This window comes from Monomorium pharaonis, chromosome 4 (assembly GCF_013373865.1).
Source record: "Monomorium pharaonis isolate MP-MQ-018 chromosome 4, ASM1337386v2, whole genome shotgun sequence".
Classification (NCBI taxonomy): domain Eukaryota; kingdom Metazoa; phylum Arthropoda; class Insecta; order Hymenoptera; family Formicidae; genus Monomorium; species Monomorium pharaonis.
In genome coordinates, this window is record NC_050470.1 from 13,088,874 (window position 1) to 13,107,481 (window position 18,608).

Here is an 18,608-nt window from a genome sequence, read left to right on the forward strand (position 1 = left end):
ACCAAGCAAATAACATTAACAAAATTTAGATTTATTGAAAGAAAATAAAAATAATGTAAGAACGGAAAATAAAAGTCATTAGGCCACACTGTCAAAGATAATTTCCCGCGCCATACGATACGGGCGCACGTGAACATCGGCGCATCGGCCTTGCTAATCCGGTAGCGCGCGGGCACGACCTTCCTCGCACTACGATACACTGTTTCCGGGCGGGCGAGATGTGCCGACAATCCCGGCAACCATAGATCGCGTCCACGATATCCGGCCCACGACGCTTATCCTCTCCAAAACCGACTTCAGCACACGAAATTACTTGCGCTTCACAACGCACACGCATGATATCCGCGGGGACTATATTTCCCACGCGGCGCTACGCGACTCGCACGAGCAGGGCTTTGCGGCGCACGCGGTCACAGCTTCCTGGAATTGCGAACGAAATCCGCTCTCCTCTTAGGCCACAATACACGACGCGATACCGCCCCTCTTGCTTGAGTCCGACAATACCAAAAACGCGAGGCCGCTCCGCGGCTGACGCAACACGAACACGAAACTATGTCGAATGCAGAACGAGAATGGCTCGCCGGCCAGTGGCTTTACAAACGCGAACCCGATTAATTATGCCACCTCACCTAGCTGGCTCGTCCTCCCGTCACCAGCTGCGATCTTCCCGACACCAAATTCTCGCTCCTTTCTCCGATCTGAACGGGCTCGAAGGCCGAGAACCGATAATGCCTGATCTCAATAAAATGCAGGTAGCACGCTCCACGGTACGCACTCAAAAGTTCGGGGGATCGCGGTCGATCTGCGATCGATGCCGCGACTCCCCACTAAGGGCTGCGCGTCTGTCCTTGCGCATCGCGTCGCCTCAATCAGCATAGGGCGAGCAGTCCTGCGCCTGTAGGACCGTGAGCGCTATAATTTATCCGGGTGCTCCACGGGCCTCTCGCGAAGACCGAATTTTCTGCCGGCAACCTCCGGCGTCCATCGGCAGTCCCTGCTGCCTCTCGATTCTCGAAGAAGGGTCCCGCCTTCCGCGGCGGCAGTTCCGTGGCCCCGGCTTCCAGGCCGCCGCTGCACAGTGGTCCGAAAAAGTAGTACTTTGGACAAAAATCTGCTGACTCTACAATTTTCAACCGATTTGAATAAAAAAACTCTTAAAATACTTGTAAAGGATCCGTCTTTGACGTACAACTGCGGAAAATTCGATATACGACCAGGGTAATTTAAGAAAAATATCCAAAGGTGCCGAAAATTTTTGGAATTAAACTGGAAATTCATGAGCTTAATTCTGTGGTTGCAGGATTCCTTCAATGATCAATAATCGATAAATATTGATGAATCGAGGTTTTTTAGGTTGCTGATTATAAATTTACTATCAGTCTTAAAATTCAAAATGGCGGATCCAATATGGCGGACAGTTATAAAGAAAAAAATACTAGAATCTCTCGAAAATTAGTAAATTGGGGTTTTTTGGGTCGCTGATTATAAATCTTTTATCAAAGTCTCAAAATTCAAAATGGCGGATTCAATGTAGCGGACGGTTATGAAAAAAATACTAGAATCTCTTGAAAATTAGTAGATGGTGGTTTTTTGGGTCGTTGATTATAAATCTACTATCAAAGTCTCAAAATTCAAAATGGCGGATCCAATATGGCGAATGGTTATAACGAAAAAAATACTAAAATCTCTTCATGATACTAAGATCCCATCATGTACAAAATCCGACCGTCATTCTCCACGTGGTGCACATCGGGTCACTTTGATGACGGCGGTATGATTTAGTTAAACACGAATAAAATCAGTGTGCAATATCATATTAATACTCAAAATTCATGATATTCAAAAAATACCGTATTCATTCACTAAAATGCCCTAAAATGCAGTGCAAATTTCAAACTCGTGTGCAATCAACAAAAAATATCGTATCGATATGTATTTTTTTTTAAATTGCTTAGAAAAGAATGAACTTTAAGAATCTGGATTAATAGCCAGATTTTAACGAGAAACTTGTGAAAAATGATGAACAAACTTTTACTTTTTCAATTAAAAAAACATGTTTGTTTTTCATGCGATAGGTTCGCACTTAACAAATCAAACTGTCGCCTAGGGATTCTCAAAGTAGAGTCTTTGCCCTTTAATTTAAAAAAAAGTACGTGTAATTTAGATGATTTTTCGCAAAGTTGCATTACTTTGAAGATTGCCTAAAAATCGGTCAAAATTTTTGTCTCGTTTTTTTTTGCGCCAGTGTATATATATATGTGTGTGTGTGTGTGTGTGTGTGTGTGTGTGTGTGTGTGTGTGTGTGTGTGTGTGTGTGTGTGTGTGTGTGTGTGTGTGTGTGTGTGTGTGTGTGTGTGTGTGTGTACTAAAAACTAAAAACAAATTATTATTCATCAATACTTGACTGCTCGCCGCTATCGTCGCTTTCATTTTCCGCGTCTTTACCGTTGTTACTATCTTCGTTTTCTGATTGATTCCCATCATCCTCGTGATTGCTAATATTTTCATCATTGTATATTGCATCTGCAGCAGCCTGCAATTTTTTTCGCCTCCCTTGAATAACAGGATGTCTTTCTTTAATATTCCGTAGACGTTGTTTTGCTACTTTCAAAGATGCTACGACTTCTCTTTGGAATTCTTATTTGGTTGGTTAGTATCGATTCAATCCTACGGCTTCTAAAAAATAATAGATAATTTTTAGTATTATAATTAATATTATCCCAGATAGCACAGAGGGTTAAAAAAGAACTCAATTGTATATCACCAATTATGAATTCTTTTTGAGATGCAAAAAGAATTATTTTTATTATATTTTTATAAAGCCTCTGTGCTATCTGGGATATAATAATGATAGCGGAGTAAAAAATATACATATATGTACATACAGTAAAACGCTTGACATAGAACTGTATTATAGAATGGAAGTTTTACATTGTTAACTCCCCACCATGTCAGTTGCTCGGCTATTTGTAGCGTTATAGCTTCTTTTACCCATTGATGCACGCTATCTTTTAACATCATGCAGTTTAAGAATATTGAGTAAAATTTGAAGTAGTTTACTTACATAAAAACAAATTATTATTATACAAAAATAAAAAGCTAAATTATATATATATATATATTTTGATATAATTATAAAACAATAATTTTGCAAATGCTTCGATTTATAATAAAAGTCATTTTCAATGTGATGATAAAATCACGGTAACTTATGAAAATAAATATAAAAAAAATAAATAAAACATACATATACACCACGTCATTAATTAGTTTCAGGCTTCAGATTTCTATAGTTGATATAGAATACAATATATGTATGTATGCATGTATTCATGTACAATACCTGTCATTAATTTGTTCCAGGTCCTTAGCGAGTCGATATAGAATATGTTACATATTCTATATCGACTCGCTAGGGACCTGGAACAAATTAATAGAGTCCGATCGAAATTTCGGTTTCGGTTTCGGTTACGGCTAGTTTCGGCCAAAAATCAAGATTTCGGCTTGATTTCGGTTTCAGTCGAAATTAAGAGTAAATTTCGGTCGAAATTCGGTGTCGCCAGCGCCGCCAGCGGATGCACCATCTCTTATCTCTTATCCGTTTTCATTCAAACAATTACAAAAGGCTGCAAATAAATATTTATCAGCTCCGCCGACTTCTGTAGCAAGCGAACAACTATTTAGCTCTGCTGGGCAGATTTACGCAGATTATGCAAATAGACGCAGTAATTTATTGGGAAAAAATGCCGAGAAACTTTTATTTTTTTGTTACAACATAAAATTATTTAACTTTGATTATTAAATTTTAATATAATGTTAAATAATAAAACTGTGATGTATACCTTTACTGTTATACTATGCAATGTATCTAATATAATTTATTATATTTTATTACAATATAAATGTTTTTGTTTTTTCGAAAAAATACATTTATATTGTAATAAAATATAATAAATAATAAAGTATTAATACATTCTAAAATAAAAGCTTGTTTAATAACTGATAAAAAGCTTATTCGATAACAGAATACTTAAATATTAAATACACATTTTTCCAACAATCTCTTAAGTTATATATATAATATTTTATAAATTTTTTCAAAAGTTTCGGTTTTCGGTTTCGATTTCGGCCGAAACAAAAAAAAGTGGTTTCGGTCGGACTCTACAAATTAATGACAAGTACTGTACATACATACATGTATGCATACATTTATTGTATATGCGTGCGTATGTGTGCGTGTGTGTAAAATATTAATTCGACTTACAACTTTATTGTAAAGAACACTATTCTCCTTTGTAAACATTCGTATTGCATCTATATTCATAAATAAGCAGATTCGTGATTTTATAGGCATTGCATTAATGATATTGCCATTAATTTTTTGTTCTATCGAATCCAATCGCTTATTTATTTCTCTGAAATTAATAATATATAATTTACGGATTAAACGAACTCACCAAGTGAAGTTCGATCGTAATTATGCTGGGGGTCTCGTCCGGATGGATATCTAACTATGTAGATGTTCAAAACGCGAATTAACTAGCCGCATTAAAAAAGTAAAGACACGTTTTTTTTTTTTTTTTAATTAACTGAAGAAAGAAAAAATTGTCTAATTAAGGGCTATGCAGAGGAGGTACTCGCAGATAAAATAGAATTAGCGAATACGTCAGAATCTATAATTGGACGATTATAGAAATTAGCAAATATACGCGACTCCCCTGACCAGCCCGCAGCTCTTTTTATAAGATCCACAGGAACTCCCTGTTTGGCTGCAAGGGATGTAGACGCGTGGCGGGTGCTATGCGCCGTAAAAGAGCCGTCTACCCCACAGATTGCGAGAACACTCCGAATCCAATGACTTATAGTCTGGCTTCCCACCCGGCCAAAGGGTCGTTTTAAAGAAATAAACAAGGAATCACAACCTTCCGGCCGCAAGCTCGCAGTACGCTCCAGATAATCTGAAATGAGCGCTAAACATAAATTATTGTGACCCGAAAAACGCGAAAAAGAAAGTAAAGGTTGAGAACGACCCGGTGCCGAAGTTTTTAAACGATCCGTTACACGAATAAAAATTTTTTCTGAGGTCAGAGATATCTGAGAGACTTTGATCGCGGCCAACGTTTGACAACGCTGGCCAGAGCATAACGCAAGCAGCAAAACAAGCTTTTTTGTAATAATATCTAGAGGAAGCTTCTGGTGAGGCAACCAAGAACCTAGCTTAGCAATTACTGGTGCTGGGTCCCATATAAAATCATATTTAGGACGCGGGGGTTTTAGAACACCCGCTCCCTTGCAGAAGCGCCGTACTAACGGGTGATCGCCAATCTCGTTTGCGGAAACTAAAGATACCGCGAATCTCGAAGTGTTAAAAGTTGAATAAGAGCCGGCACTACCTAATTCCATTGCCAAAAAGGCGAGAACGTCTTCTACTCCTGGGGAAAATGGATCGGTCGAGCGACTATGGCAAAAAATCCACTATGATCGTAGAGGCCGAGAGTATTGTTGAATAGTTGAAGAGGCGAGCGAGGCAAGCATCGCATTTAGTGCCGGTTCTGGAACTCGTCGCGCTTCAAAAGCTTGCCGGATACATTCCCTGCCGCTAGGGAAAGGGAGTTTGCCGCTGGATGTTGGGACTTAAAAGGTGCGGAGAGAAGATTATTAGACGGAGAGAAAATAAGAGGTTTTTCAATTAACATACGCTGGAAAAGAGGGAACCAGGGCTGCGAAGGCCACCATGGCACAATGACAACACTTTCAGCTTTGTCATCATAAATTTTGCGTAACACTCGGGAAAGTAAAATGAAAGAAGGGAAGGCGTAAAAGAAAAAGTCTTTCCAAGAAAAGGTGAAAGCGTCGACTGCAAAAGATCTGGGAGCCAAGAAACGTAAGTGTCGCATTTGGCATTTACAATGGAAGCAAAGAGGTCGATTTCGAAGGGGCTAAAACGTTGAAAAACTTTATTAAAGGCTAATTCTGACAAAGACCATTCGGTATTTGTATCCAAACGCCGAGATTCGCTATCCGCGACATTTTCTGACAAGGATATATAGGATGCAAAAAGAAAAATATTTCTCTCCTCGCACCACTGCCAGATATCCTTTGCCATCGACGAAAGGAGAGGAAATTTAACAGAGCCAAAACGATTGATGTACGATAAAGCAGTCGTGTTATCGAGCCTCAGAAGAGTATCACAGTCTCAGCACGTAGACGCAAAGGACTTAAGAGCATAAAAAGCTGCCTTTAATTCGAGAACATTAATATGAAGGTGACGATCTTCTTCAGACCACCATCCATGAATACGATTAATAGAGGCACCCTAGCCGGTGAGTGACGCATCTGAAAAAATTTCCAAGACATAATTGCGTGAATGAATGAAATTCTTTTGGTGAGAATCCGATAAAACTGAAAACCACAAAAAAAATCGTCTTTGAGTAAGAGGGGGAGTTTCATTTCTGCCGAAAATTTATTTGAGGATTTTTCTAAGGCAAAAAATTTTTCTCTCTTAAAGGCCTTAGTATAAAGAAGGCCGTATTGAACTGCTGGACAAACAGATACAAAAGAGCCAATCATGCTCGCGAAGTCTTGGATCGAACAACGAGACTTTTTTGATAAGCTAGAAACGAGAGAGTAAAGATTACGACGACGTTGCTCTGGAATGGCAACCGACTGCTGAGTAGAGTTAAAAATGAAGCCCAAATACTTTCGCTCATACGAAGGTTCGAGCTCCGATTTGCGGAAATTGATAGCAAAGCCCAGAGAGAAAAGAAGATTAATGTGAGCCTGGACATTAAGACGGCAAGCTGCTTTGGAAGGAGCAAGTAAAAGAAAATCACCCAGGTAGAGGACTGACTCGTGAGCTTGGGCCCGGAGGAAAGCCACTACTGGGCGAAGTAGCTTAGTAAAGATATAAGGAGCCGTAGCGAGTCCAAAGGGTAAAACTGAAAATTGAAAAGTTTTTCCCCTCCATTGAAAACGTAAAAATTTTCTGTGCTCCGGGTGGATCGAGACCAGAAAATAAGCGTCTTCAAGGTCGAGGGAGGCCATCTGCTATCCTAGAAGCATGAGGCGAACAACCGTACGCCAATCTTTTAACTTAAAATGTGGCGGGGAAATATAAAAATTTAAATCTTTTAAATTTAAAATAAAGCGCATCCCTCCTGAAGCTTTTTCAATCAAGAAAAAAGAAAACAGGAACTGATCCTCCGATGGCTCCACTTCAGCAATGGCACCTTTATTGATGAGACGCTGGATTTCCGCGTCGCAATGGGCTTCGATTGAGGAGGTAAAGCTTGGTTCGTTGAGAAACGGGCGCATTGATGGTGGAGAAGAGAAGGGAATCTTATAGCCCCGTACGGCGTTGAGAACTTCAGGATCCGAAGTAATACGTTCCCAGGCATGGACAAAATTCGCTAAATTACCGGCCAGTCTCACCTCTTTTAACGATGATGGCGGGAGCGAGAAGCTGATCTCCGAGACCTGTCCCTCGACTGCCGAGCCCCACTCCGTCGAGGTGGTGGATTATTTTGGCGAGTGGGGGCCTTCGAGTTTCCCGGAGTCGAAATAGATTTAGGCTGTGGCTGTACTCGAGAGGGTTGGTGAGAGGCTGCCTTGCTGAAGAAGGGTTTGGGCTTGGAACTCAGCTCCCTGGCAACCTTCTTGCAGTCCTTGGCCTCCTTGATCTCTTCTGCAAAAGAGCAGCCAAAGAGCCACTCGTCAATCGGGGCCGAGTCTGCTGTATTTTTTCCCCAAAAATTCAAGGCCGGTTTGATAAAAGCTCGTCTCTGCAACGAGAGACGATACTGCAGGTCGGCAAGTAAATGGATTCCTTCAGCAACATGTTGAAGGGCCTTCTTTCCTTCTTCCGGTAATAATTGGTTCATCCTCCGACATCAACGACGAGACTCCTGAGCCGAGCGCATTCAAGGCCGCCGCAAGCTGAGATTGATGCGAAACCTGAGCTTCGTCTCGCTTCAGAGCGGATGCTGAACTCTTCAAGGCAGGTAATAAGACCTTATTAATTTTAGGAGGGCCCAGAGTCGAAAGATCGCCTTTAACCTCGTGCTCGGAAAGTAATTGAGTCCTCAGAGTGTCCGGAAGACCATTGTGAACGGTGTCACGAGCAAAAGCGAGGACAGTATGATCCCACGACGAGGCGAAAGGCGGATCATTACGAGGGCCAAAAAGCTCAGAAACCCTCTTAGACGACTTGTTCGGGATAGCGTCAGGAGAGGAGGGAGGAGCGAAAGACACGATACGGTCCCGAGTGTCCGAGACAGAATCTAAAGAAGGAAGGTGTAATAAATAAACGCTATCGAGGACTCGATCGGAATCGTTCCCTCTATGCCAATTTGTGGATAGACCAACAAAAAGGGTCGACGAGGGAACGCACCTGATATGACGCCGCGGTTCATAGGAACCGTCCGAGACCTCATGTAAGCGCTTACCTTCCGTTTGCAGCACAGAGGCAATCGTTTGCGACAACGCAGCCTCCTCCGGCTGGGGCTGCAACGGGACAGAAACAGGGGCCTGAGACAGCTCAGCTACGGTCTCAACAGGCTCTGGATCTATTTGCGACACTAAGAAATCGTCCGCTGGACGCTGACCTTGAGAAGGAGGGGAGAGAGTATCCGCCGGAGCATCAGACGGGAACACCACGGAAACATGCGAGTTCGCCTCGATCGCAGCGATCCGATTTTTTTGATCTGTAAGGAGCTTCAGGATACGATCCAGAGAGACAGAGAGAGAGGCTTCTCGGGAATGTGATCCGATATTCTTCGGATTACGCGATCTTTTTCCATCGCCTGAAGAATCCCGAGAACCACGCTTGTGCCGCTTGTGACTTCTAGGAGATCTAGAACGGTATTTCCGCGAGGACTTACCCATAATGGGACTCAGAAAAGAAATAACTTTGATAAATAGAGACGAAAAGTCCAACGTGTCGATGTGTGTTGATCGACGAACAGAAAAACAATGAAGAATTATGGCGGACGTACGCGTATCTATGTACGCGCGCGTATCTAAGGAGCGCACGGATCGGAGTAGGCCCTTAGAACGCCTTTTTTACTTTTGTTTTGTAAAAAAATTCTGTTGATACGACGTGCAGGGACGCATTACTACATAGTTAAATATTCATCCGGACGAAACTCTAGGCATAATTAGTAATATATCATGTCAAATTTAAAAATCAAGATATAAATCTTTTCTCAAAAGAAACTTGTAACTTTAAAAAATTTTCATAAACTATTTATTAAAAACTTTTAGAAAAAATAAATATATATTATTTAAATCAGAGTTATTATCCACTTGTTGTTAATAGTTGTTAATAGATAAGAAAACATATAACGTACTGTATTTTTCGCTGTAAGTCGAGAAGTATTTCAATTTGTACATTATTTCCTTGTCTCATTAATGGTGCATTGTTTTCCCTTTGGAGTGGTTCAACTGGTATTATATTTCCCAATTCTTGTGTATGATTTGACTCTTCTGATAGATTGTTGAATGTAATATTTTGAAAAGATTGTTGACGACGTGGTTGTAAATTGTTTAAGAGTTGTCTATTATCATTTTGTAAATTTTGAACATTACATAGCTGAATGGCTGGCTGTGTAACGTTTTCCGTTGTAATGTGTAATTCACGTAAGATTACACTTTGAGAATTATTTTTATTAATGCTAGATACTTGTGATGAAATATCTGTATTAATGCTAGATACTTGTGATGAAATATTTGTATTATTTGCATTGTTGAATGCAATATTTTGAAAAGATTGCTGACCACGTGGTTGTAAATTGTTTAAGAGTTGTGTATTATTATTTTTTATATTTTGAACATTACATAGTTGAATGGCTGACTGTGTAACGTTTTCTGTTGTAATGTGTGATTTATGTAGGATTACACTTTGAGAATTATTTTTATTAATGCTGGATGGATACTTGTGATGGAGTATTTGTATTATTTGCATTGTTGAATGCAATATTTTGAAAAGATTGCTGACCACGTGGAACATTATTTAAGAGTTGTCTTTTATCATTTTCTAAATTTTGAACATTATATAGCTGAATGGCTGACTGTGTAATGTTTTCTGTTGTAATGTTTGATTTATGTAATATTAAATTTTGAGAACTATTTTTATTAATGCTAAATTCTTGTGATGGAGTACTTGTATTATTTGCATTAAATGAATGAAAGTTATTAATAGTTTTTTAATGCATATTTTGTGGAAAATTGCATACTGTGTTTTCTTCGGTATTATTTGAGACAATTTTTTAAGTAGTGCGAATATTCTGCATAACAGATGAAACTTTGCTTTTTCTTCATTATTACGCTTAGTTTTTTTAGCCCTTACTTCCTCTTCGCTCGAAGTAGTTTTATATCGAAGTGGCTTTTTGAAGATCGAGTGGATCTAAAAGATAAGAATAATAAGAATGTTAATATTGCGATAATTATCATAAAGTACCCAGATAACAAAATGTCGGCACAGTGCTTGCAAGCGTGCTTAATAATCATCACAGTGTGACTGCACAGCACCATGCAGATGCGTCCTCCTTTGAGACTCATATCGCACACGTGCCGCACGCGTGCGGGCGATAGGAGCCTCATGTGAGTGTTCTAACTAAGACTCATATCGCTCGCATACATGCGGCACTCATGCGAGCAATATAAGCTTTGAGTGTTAAATAATAAAATAATAAAAATAATAAACATTATTTGAACGAGCGAGCGAAAGAGAAGGGAGGGGAGAGAGAGGGGAGAGAGAAAGAGAGAGAGAGAGAGAGAGAGAGAGAGAGAGAGAGAGAGAAAGAGAGAGTGAGAGAGAGAGAGATCGTTAAATTTAATCATTGCGTTATTTTGTCCTGAATATTCACCTAATGTAATATATTTTTACAGACTTATTAGAAAATAAGAATAATGTGAACGATATTTTAATCCAATGATATCTTTATTAAGACAAAACGGGAAATAGCTGAGATAAAAATCAAAATATTTTTCTACTATGTGTATTAAATTGAATTAAATTATTTATTGAATATATATTACTTTGTGTTAAAAACGAAAAAGAAATACAAAATAAAGATAAATATAATACTTATTTACAGGTACGTAACTAACAAGGGTCAGGGCTATCCCTTACTGACTTTGATGGGCATCGGATATGTTGTAGAGCATCAAAAAAGTTCAGAGACCCGTATTTTTTTATCGGCTTATCTCGAGGTTTAGGGGTTGTTTTAACGCCTATAAAAAACGTATTTTTTCATTTATAACAAATATCTTCTAAAATATGAGGTATATGAAAAAATGGGTAATTATTTACAATTGGTACTTTTCCGAATTTTGATATTTTTTCATAACTTTCTTGGTAAACAGGTTTGTTGTGACTCCGACAACGATAATCAATCGGGGGAGCCCGAAAAATATGTAACCTACTAATTTTTTTGGTTATTTTTTCGAAATAATTTGGTAATTATTTACATTAGCAATTCCTCACCGATTTTGATGACCTTGAAATATCTCGTTCTCGGTCTTCTTTCAAGTCTTTTTACCACTTGTAAACATTTTTTTGCGACATAGCCTTATCACCAAAGGCCTTCTGCAACATCCTCAACGTTTTCGCGGCAGAATATTTATTCCGCAAAATTTAATGCAAATTCTTTGCTCAACAAAATCAGACATAGTAAAAATAAAAAAACTCACTTTTGTATGTTTATAAAAACACGTGTAGCTCTGCAGCAATTAAATATATTGACATAAAACTCTGCATAAATGTCAAAGACAGTGCAACCAATCCACAAAAAAAATAATTTCATGATTTTATAGTACCCGCGAAGTTTAAATGAAAAATTTATCTTATTTTTTGATTATAGTAGTAAATAACACACACCCACACGCCATATATGAGGTTTCATTATTATCCTTCCATTATCCTTAATACATTTTTATTGATACATATACATTTTTAATATAAAATACATACTATAAAATATATTATATATATAATGTAAAACTCGGATTTGTATTACGGTCTAGTAAATACTTCAGTAATATCAACATGTTGAGATGGTTATATTGCGTACTAGTTAGGCCTCAGCTGGAATTTGCCTCTATCGTCAAGGCACTGCACCAATTCAAATATAAATTATTAAATGAGAAGATTAAGCATCGCTTTCTCCACAGAGTAAGCTTTTTTACAGAAAATCCAATGTCTTATCGCGATCATATCTACGAATTTATGTTAAGGAAGCTTAATTTATAGATACAGACACTTGTGAGGGAAGGCGAACAGTCTTTGACCTTACATTTCTTTTTAAGTTGATTCGCGGGTTTATTATTTGTTCGAAATTGTTGGAACAAATAAAATGGTATGTTTTAGTTAGGTCTCTTAGAAATTGCTTGTTATTTTTTGAAAAATTGCATCGCACTTCCTATGGCAAAAATAAACTCATAAATAGGGTGTACATGCAGGCAAATGCTTTCTCGGCCCGAGTTGACTTTTTTCATGGATCTATTACTTCGTTTAAGCGATCGTTTTTTGACTTGCTGCGATAATGTAAATTTGTTTTTCTCCTACTTTTATATTTCATTTAAATAGTTCTTTGTTGTTCGTCTAAACTTGTAAAAGAGACTTACTTTTCCGTTTATATATATACAGGTAAAAAGTACCAGACTGATGAAATATCTCGAAAAATATGGGATACGAAAAAATGTATCAGACAAAAGTTGTACAATTTAAATAGGACTATGTAATGATAAAATTTATTTAAAAAAAAAATAAATTTTTTAAAGTCCTAAAGAGGTCGCCGCCATTTTTTAAAATGGAATCCTGTTTAGGATTCTCGCATTCTTTACACCAAAACTTCTTAAATTCATTGCCAGCATTGTTGAAAGTTGGTCGAAGAGATTTTCTTTGCAAAACATTGCCAAATAAGACAATGTTTTGAGAAGAGATCAACAGATCTCACACTCTCGATTCACAACAACAATGGTTGGATGAGAGGTGCCACGAGTTGAGCACGCCACTGAGACCCAATCCGGACCGCGAGAGAGGATCGGCGCATGACAAGTAGCAAAAGATTTGTTATCGTCGTCGCTGATCTCCAATCACCCTCGACGGTCTTAGGTGGCCTCGCAAAATCACGGTGCGGCGGAATTCAATTGGCTCATCTTGATCTTCCCGAGTTTTTGTAACTGTCGTAAACGGAGGTCATCGTCGCCGACTCACTCGATCGTTCACCAGAACATCGTACGGACGCGTCTCCGTTTTCGCGCGAAGAGTCACCTCCTTTTCCGCTCTCGAAGCACCGCTAACAATTTTCGCGTGAATTCCGCTCACCAAGTGCGTGAAGGGTTCTCCGATCAACCCTTCGCGTTCCTTTTAATCAAGTTCGCGAGTGCGTTGAGAAGTGAACGTACCCATTACTGTATATTATATTTAATTTATGTAAATAGTGTATAATAGACTAGAAATACAGTTTTTTTTGTGACTAGACCAGTGTAACTTTACTGATCCTAACACTTCTGAACAAATCCCTTACATATTTTTGTAGCTGACTTAGAGACCTTTTCAAAACACTATCGATAAACTTTTTTGGGTTAAGTACTTTTCAAGATATGAGTTGACAAAGTTCAAGTACCGCTGGCGTTAGCATTACCCAAGGTGTACTACGTGGAGGTTGCCCGGTTGGATTTACACCTTGTGTGTGTGTGTGTGTGTGTGTGTGTGTGTGTGTGTGTGTGTCAGCAGAGATGAGAAACCCACGTTCCGTCACTTCCGTGATACTGACACACACGCACGCGCGCGCGCGCGCGCGCACACACACACACACACACATACACAAAAGGTGTAAATCCGACCGGGCAACCTACACCTTGGGTAATGCTAATGCCAGCGGTACTTGAATTTTGTCAACTCATATCTCGAAAAGTACTTAACTAAAAAAAGTTTATCGATAGTGTTTTGAAAAGATCTTGAGGTCAGCTACAAGAATATTTAAAATAGAGGTTTCTATTTTTAAAAAATGGCGGCGACCTCCATATAACTTTAAAAAATTTATTTTTTTCGAAAATAAATTTTATCATTACAGTCCTTTTTAAACTGTACAACTTTTGTCTGAAACATTTTTCCGTATCTCCCATATTTTTCAAGATATTTTACCGTTCCGGTTCTTTTACTCACCCTGTATATAATATATAATTAATAAATAATAAATAAAAACTATAAAATATAATCAACCTTTCATTGTACTTAATATTAATTTTTTAATAGAAAATAAAATAAAAATGCATACTATAAAATACAAATTACAAAAATATAAAAAGATTTACAAAAATACATATAATGTAATATATGTGCATAATGTAAAATACATGAAGCGCTAAATGTGAAATTATAAAATAAGTGTAAAATGTAAAATACGTGAAATACAAACTATAAAATATACGAAACGCAAGATGTTAACAAATATATGTAAAATATAAAATACATAGAATGTAAACTAAGAAAATACATCAACACAAAAGATTAAAAAAATATATTATAAGGATATCCGATAATGTTCCCACGGTAACGTTTTGACCGAATTGAGTATGAGATATCTCTTGTCGTCATACGAACTTAGAGCAATTTTCATTTCGGACACCGTGTATACTTCGTACATCTTGAATCTTATGCACGACTGGCGACGCGTCATCTCGATCTCATCTCTCAAACAGCGAGTATAATAAAATCATCGAATGTTATAGTTCACGCTATTACGTTATTTTTGACACCTTTCGCTTTTTTGGTATCTTTTTTTCCGTCCACTTTCAACGCGTACATTTTGCTCTAAATCCAACGAACTCGGTCATTATTGCGCCATTGTTCTTATCTTTCATTAGGCTCAGCACTTTTTTATTTCCGAAAGGCATACCGTACGCGTATCGACCAGATAATCGCTCGTGTCGAATCTAGCGATATCGCATTTCGTCGTCTCTCGTAAACATCCTCGCACTCGACATGTTATACAAGACTGTCGGTATCGGTGAACATGACTTTACATTCATTACGATACAGAGGCTGCATGTACTCGTTGTGAAATTAGTACAGACACGTCTATAGAAATATCTAGGATACACATGCCTACGTAGATCAATGTGTAGAATTTCACCTCAAATTTTTGGGTGACCTTTTAAATACGTAACGATTGGACACGGCTCGATTGGACACGCACGATTGGACATGGCACGATTGGACACCGCATGATTGAACACCGCATAGACTTCTAGTGAAAAACATTAATATATCATACGACAGATTATCTAACCTTAAAAACATCTGGCAGAAAAAAACGTCGCCCTGCCAGAAAAAAAGTGAACTTCAAACGTCTATATACGTATTTTTACGAACATCTCGTTTTGCGTGGAAAGTCGCAAACCCATGTAAATTGTATTGGAAATCTGCAAACACATGTGAATGTGTGTGTGTCTCCAATCGTGCAATGTCCAAATAATGCGGTGTCCAATAATGTGATGTTCAATAATGCGGTGTCCAATCGGGCGGTGTCCAATAATGCGGTGTTCAATCGAGTCGTATCCAATCGTTACGTGTCCAAACGAGATTGTTATGAGTGACACACTCATAACGAAAAAAAAGGTGTCAGTAGCACGATGACGTAAGTCGGTCAGCTGCAGCAGTCAGCATCGAGCGCATCGCGCGAGGTTTCGCGCAATCCGTTCGACAATTAGCGCAATGCTCTTTAGACAGCACTTGCTGTAAGCAATAATTTGGAATACTGACCGATTTACGTCCTCACGCAATCCTCCCCTTCTTTCGATCCAATTACCGAATTTTCGGATATATAAACCGGCGAAAGAAGATGAGGAATGGGTCAATCTGAAGTAGACAAATTAAGATAACACATGACACTCTGCTTTGCGGGGTCGTGTATCGCCGATACAAATCATTGTAAATACACAACCACGACACTCGGCCTTGCGGGGTCGTGGACAGCGAGCTCGTAGACGCGACACTCTGCCTTGCGGGGTCGCGATCTATTCACTGTAAACGAATAATACAATAAAAGTGCTCAAGACAAATAACGGTGTAAGTGACCAAATACCTTCCTCGCGAGATCTCTGGCAGCGATCCCTAATCGTACTCACAACGAAGGGTACAACAAGATACTCCCAGTTTTTTAGTTCGATAGCAATTAAATTTTCTGCAAAAATACTTCGACTATGGAAATTTGATTTTGCAATCATTGCTTCCACATCATACCGAACTTACCATTTCGTCAATAACTTAACGTCAACATGATTACATTTTCCACGGTTTTCCCGAATACCGCGTTATTCATCAATTTATATAAGTTTTTTTCGAAATTATTTTTGGTGAGGGTTCGGAATTGCGTATTTAACTCTATGTATTTACAAAGCCATGGAGATTGCGCGAATTTTAGCACGTGGTGTATCTTCGCGATATGAAGACTGTGACGCGTGCACTGCTGCAGATATCGGTTATGGATGATGTAACGCTTTTTATAATAGAGCGTGGCAAGAAGTTTACATTCTCGTTTGCTGGGCGGTTTATCGCACGTTGGGCATTAGGGTAGGTTAATGTGCCGTGAAGGTCTCGAAGATATTCGAGATCGAGAATGTATCCCGTGGGTGAATTTGAAGCGATAGCGTTCACGTCGAAATTCGAAACGTCTTCGTCATTGAAATTCGGTGTAGGATAACGGCTGACACATCGCCCAACCGTACAAATTATTAACGTCAAAATACATAAGGTACGGCGATGATTTCAATGGATCATATGTCTGCAGTACTTGTTGTTACCCTGTGCGTATCTACCGGTACATTGACTTAGACCGCCCCGTATACCGCGTTTGATAAACATTACCATGTCGATGTACGTAAGCAATTCAAAAGTAATGTTAGCATACTTTAACAGGTATAAATTAACTTTAGCGTCCCACGTATATCTGAAAAGAGTGTGATAATGCGCGAGATCGAGATCGTAACTTTCGATACATTTATCGCGGAAATTTTCAAAACGTCGTTTTTGTCAAAAACAACAACACATCCGTTTTCAAATATAGATCATTGTATTCACCAAACAGTCGAACGGAGAATCGATTCCAGACGTTGATGGCGTGTGCATAATTGCTCTGGGATACTGTGTCAGAGGTTAGAGAACTGTAAAAAGATTCGAGCGGTGATAAACACGCGTCCTCCAACTTTTTGACGCGGTCAACGTACTCATAAGAAAATACGCATTTTCGTGTCAATAAATTAAACTCTTCGTCGGATAAGTGTAAAAATTCGGAACGTATAATTTTTAATTTTTTTTTACCCAGAAATGATGTTAATTTTTTGAGACTAGTGTAAGATTTTTTTGAAACGTTTCCCTCTCTGTCTCTAACTTCTATCAGGATCCGCGTCCCTGGTGGAAATCCCGGCGATGAAAGGATTCCGAATATCTACTCCGCATATCACACGACTCGAATTCAGCGGCGGTCCGGATCCGCTCGCACGAATCTCTCGCTTGTTCCTCTGTGCCACCGGCTCGGGAGCACGCTGCGCACACGTGCCCTTTCCCGGTCCCTGACCACACTCACGCGTAGGCTGCAATAAATTCGCCCGACGAGGCGAAGGCAAGGAAATCAAAAGAATCGACACTAGATTAAGAGTAACCAAACGTAAAAGCGTATATTTTCTCTAAGTACAATACAAGTTACTTATTTTCAGGTCGCACGCACGCGGGACTAACGTCCGATCTATTACACCGCCCGAACGAGAGTGATTGCTTCCGCGCGTTCGTCAATATCCTGAACCTGCTTTAAAAATCTCGCCGGCTTCTCGAATTTTCTCTGCCGTTACATCTACGTCATCTCCATTTTGACAGGCGCACAGCATTCATCGCTCTGGAGCAGCCATGGCTGTCAGGTAAGTAACGCCATCTCTTGGGCTCAGGTAACTACCTTACACTAGCATTTAAAAATTTATATTAATCTATCAATCGTAATTTCCTGATTGTTTGGGTCTAATTTATCGGCGGTATTTATGACATGTTTTGTACAAAAAATGTACTTTTCTTTCGTGATGTGTAATAAGTCAATTTTCTTTTTAAACGTTGTGGCTATTTCTTTGATAATAAAATGTGAATCGTATCTAGATATATTGTGAAAAACTACTGGTATGTACAACATATTTTTGTAATTTAAGTTACAATTTGAATGTGCGGGACCGCGATAACAACCGGTTATATGGTAATAATTGTGCACCCACTTATCATTCGGCGCGAATGGTTTATTGCAGATATGCCATTCACGCTACGGTACGCCTCCCACTGTTCATTTGATAACGTCATCATGGGGTGGATATACGAGTCTTAATATTATGTGCCAATTCTTCGAGTTGCTTGGCGACGTGCATGACACGCAATCGGGATCGCAACGAAACCGATACACGGATAACGCGTTGTCGTACGAGCATCATATGCTAAATAGCATAGTATGCTAAATACTTGATGATGCTGGTACATGTACGTTTCCGGCTCCTTGTCATGTTGCGTCTTCCGCAGCACACATTCCAAGTCAGTAGACGACGAAGGGCACTAGCTCCTTGTTGTTAAC

General features: G+C 39.0%; 1 protein-coding gene across 1 annotated transcript; it reads right to left on the minus strand.

Moving 5' to 3' along the window:
* Positions 1-2,445: 2,445 nt before the first annotated feature.
* Positions 2,446-14,080, minus strand: LOC118645242. Its single transcript, XM_036285936.1, has 3 exons — positions 4,265-14,080; positions 2,886-3,008; positions 2,446-2,676 (listed from the first exon to the last, which is right to left on the minus strand). The coding sequence occupies exon 1, from the start codon at positions 8,881-8,883 to the stop codon at positions 7,828-7,830; it is 1,056 nt and encodes a 351-aa protein (XP_036141829.1). The 5' UTR covers positions 8,884-14,080; the 3' UTR covers positions 2,446-2,676; positions 2,886-3,008; positions 4,265-7,827.
* Positions 14,081-18,608: the final 4,528 nt, after the last annotated feature.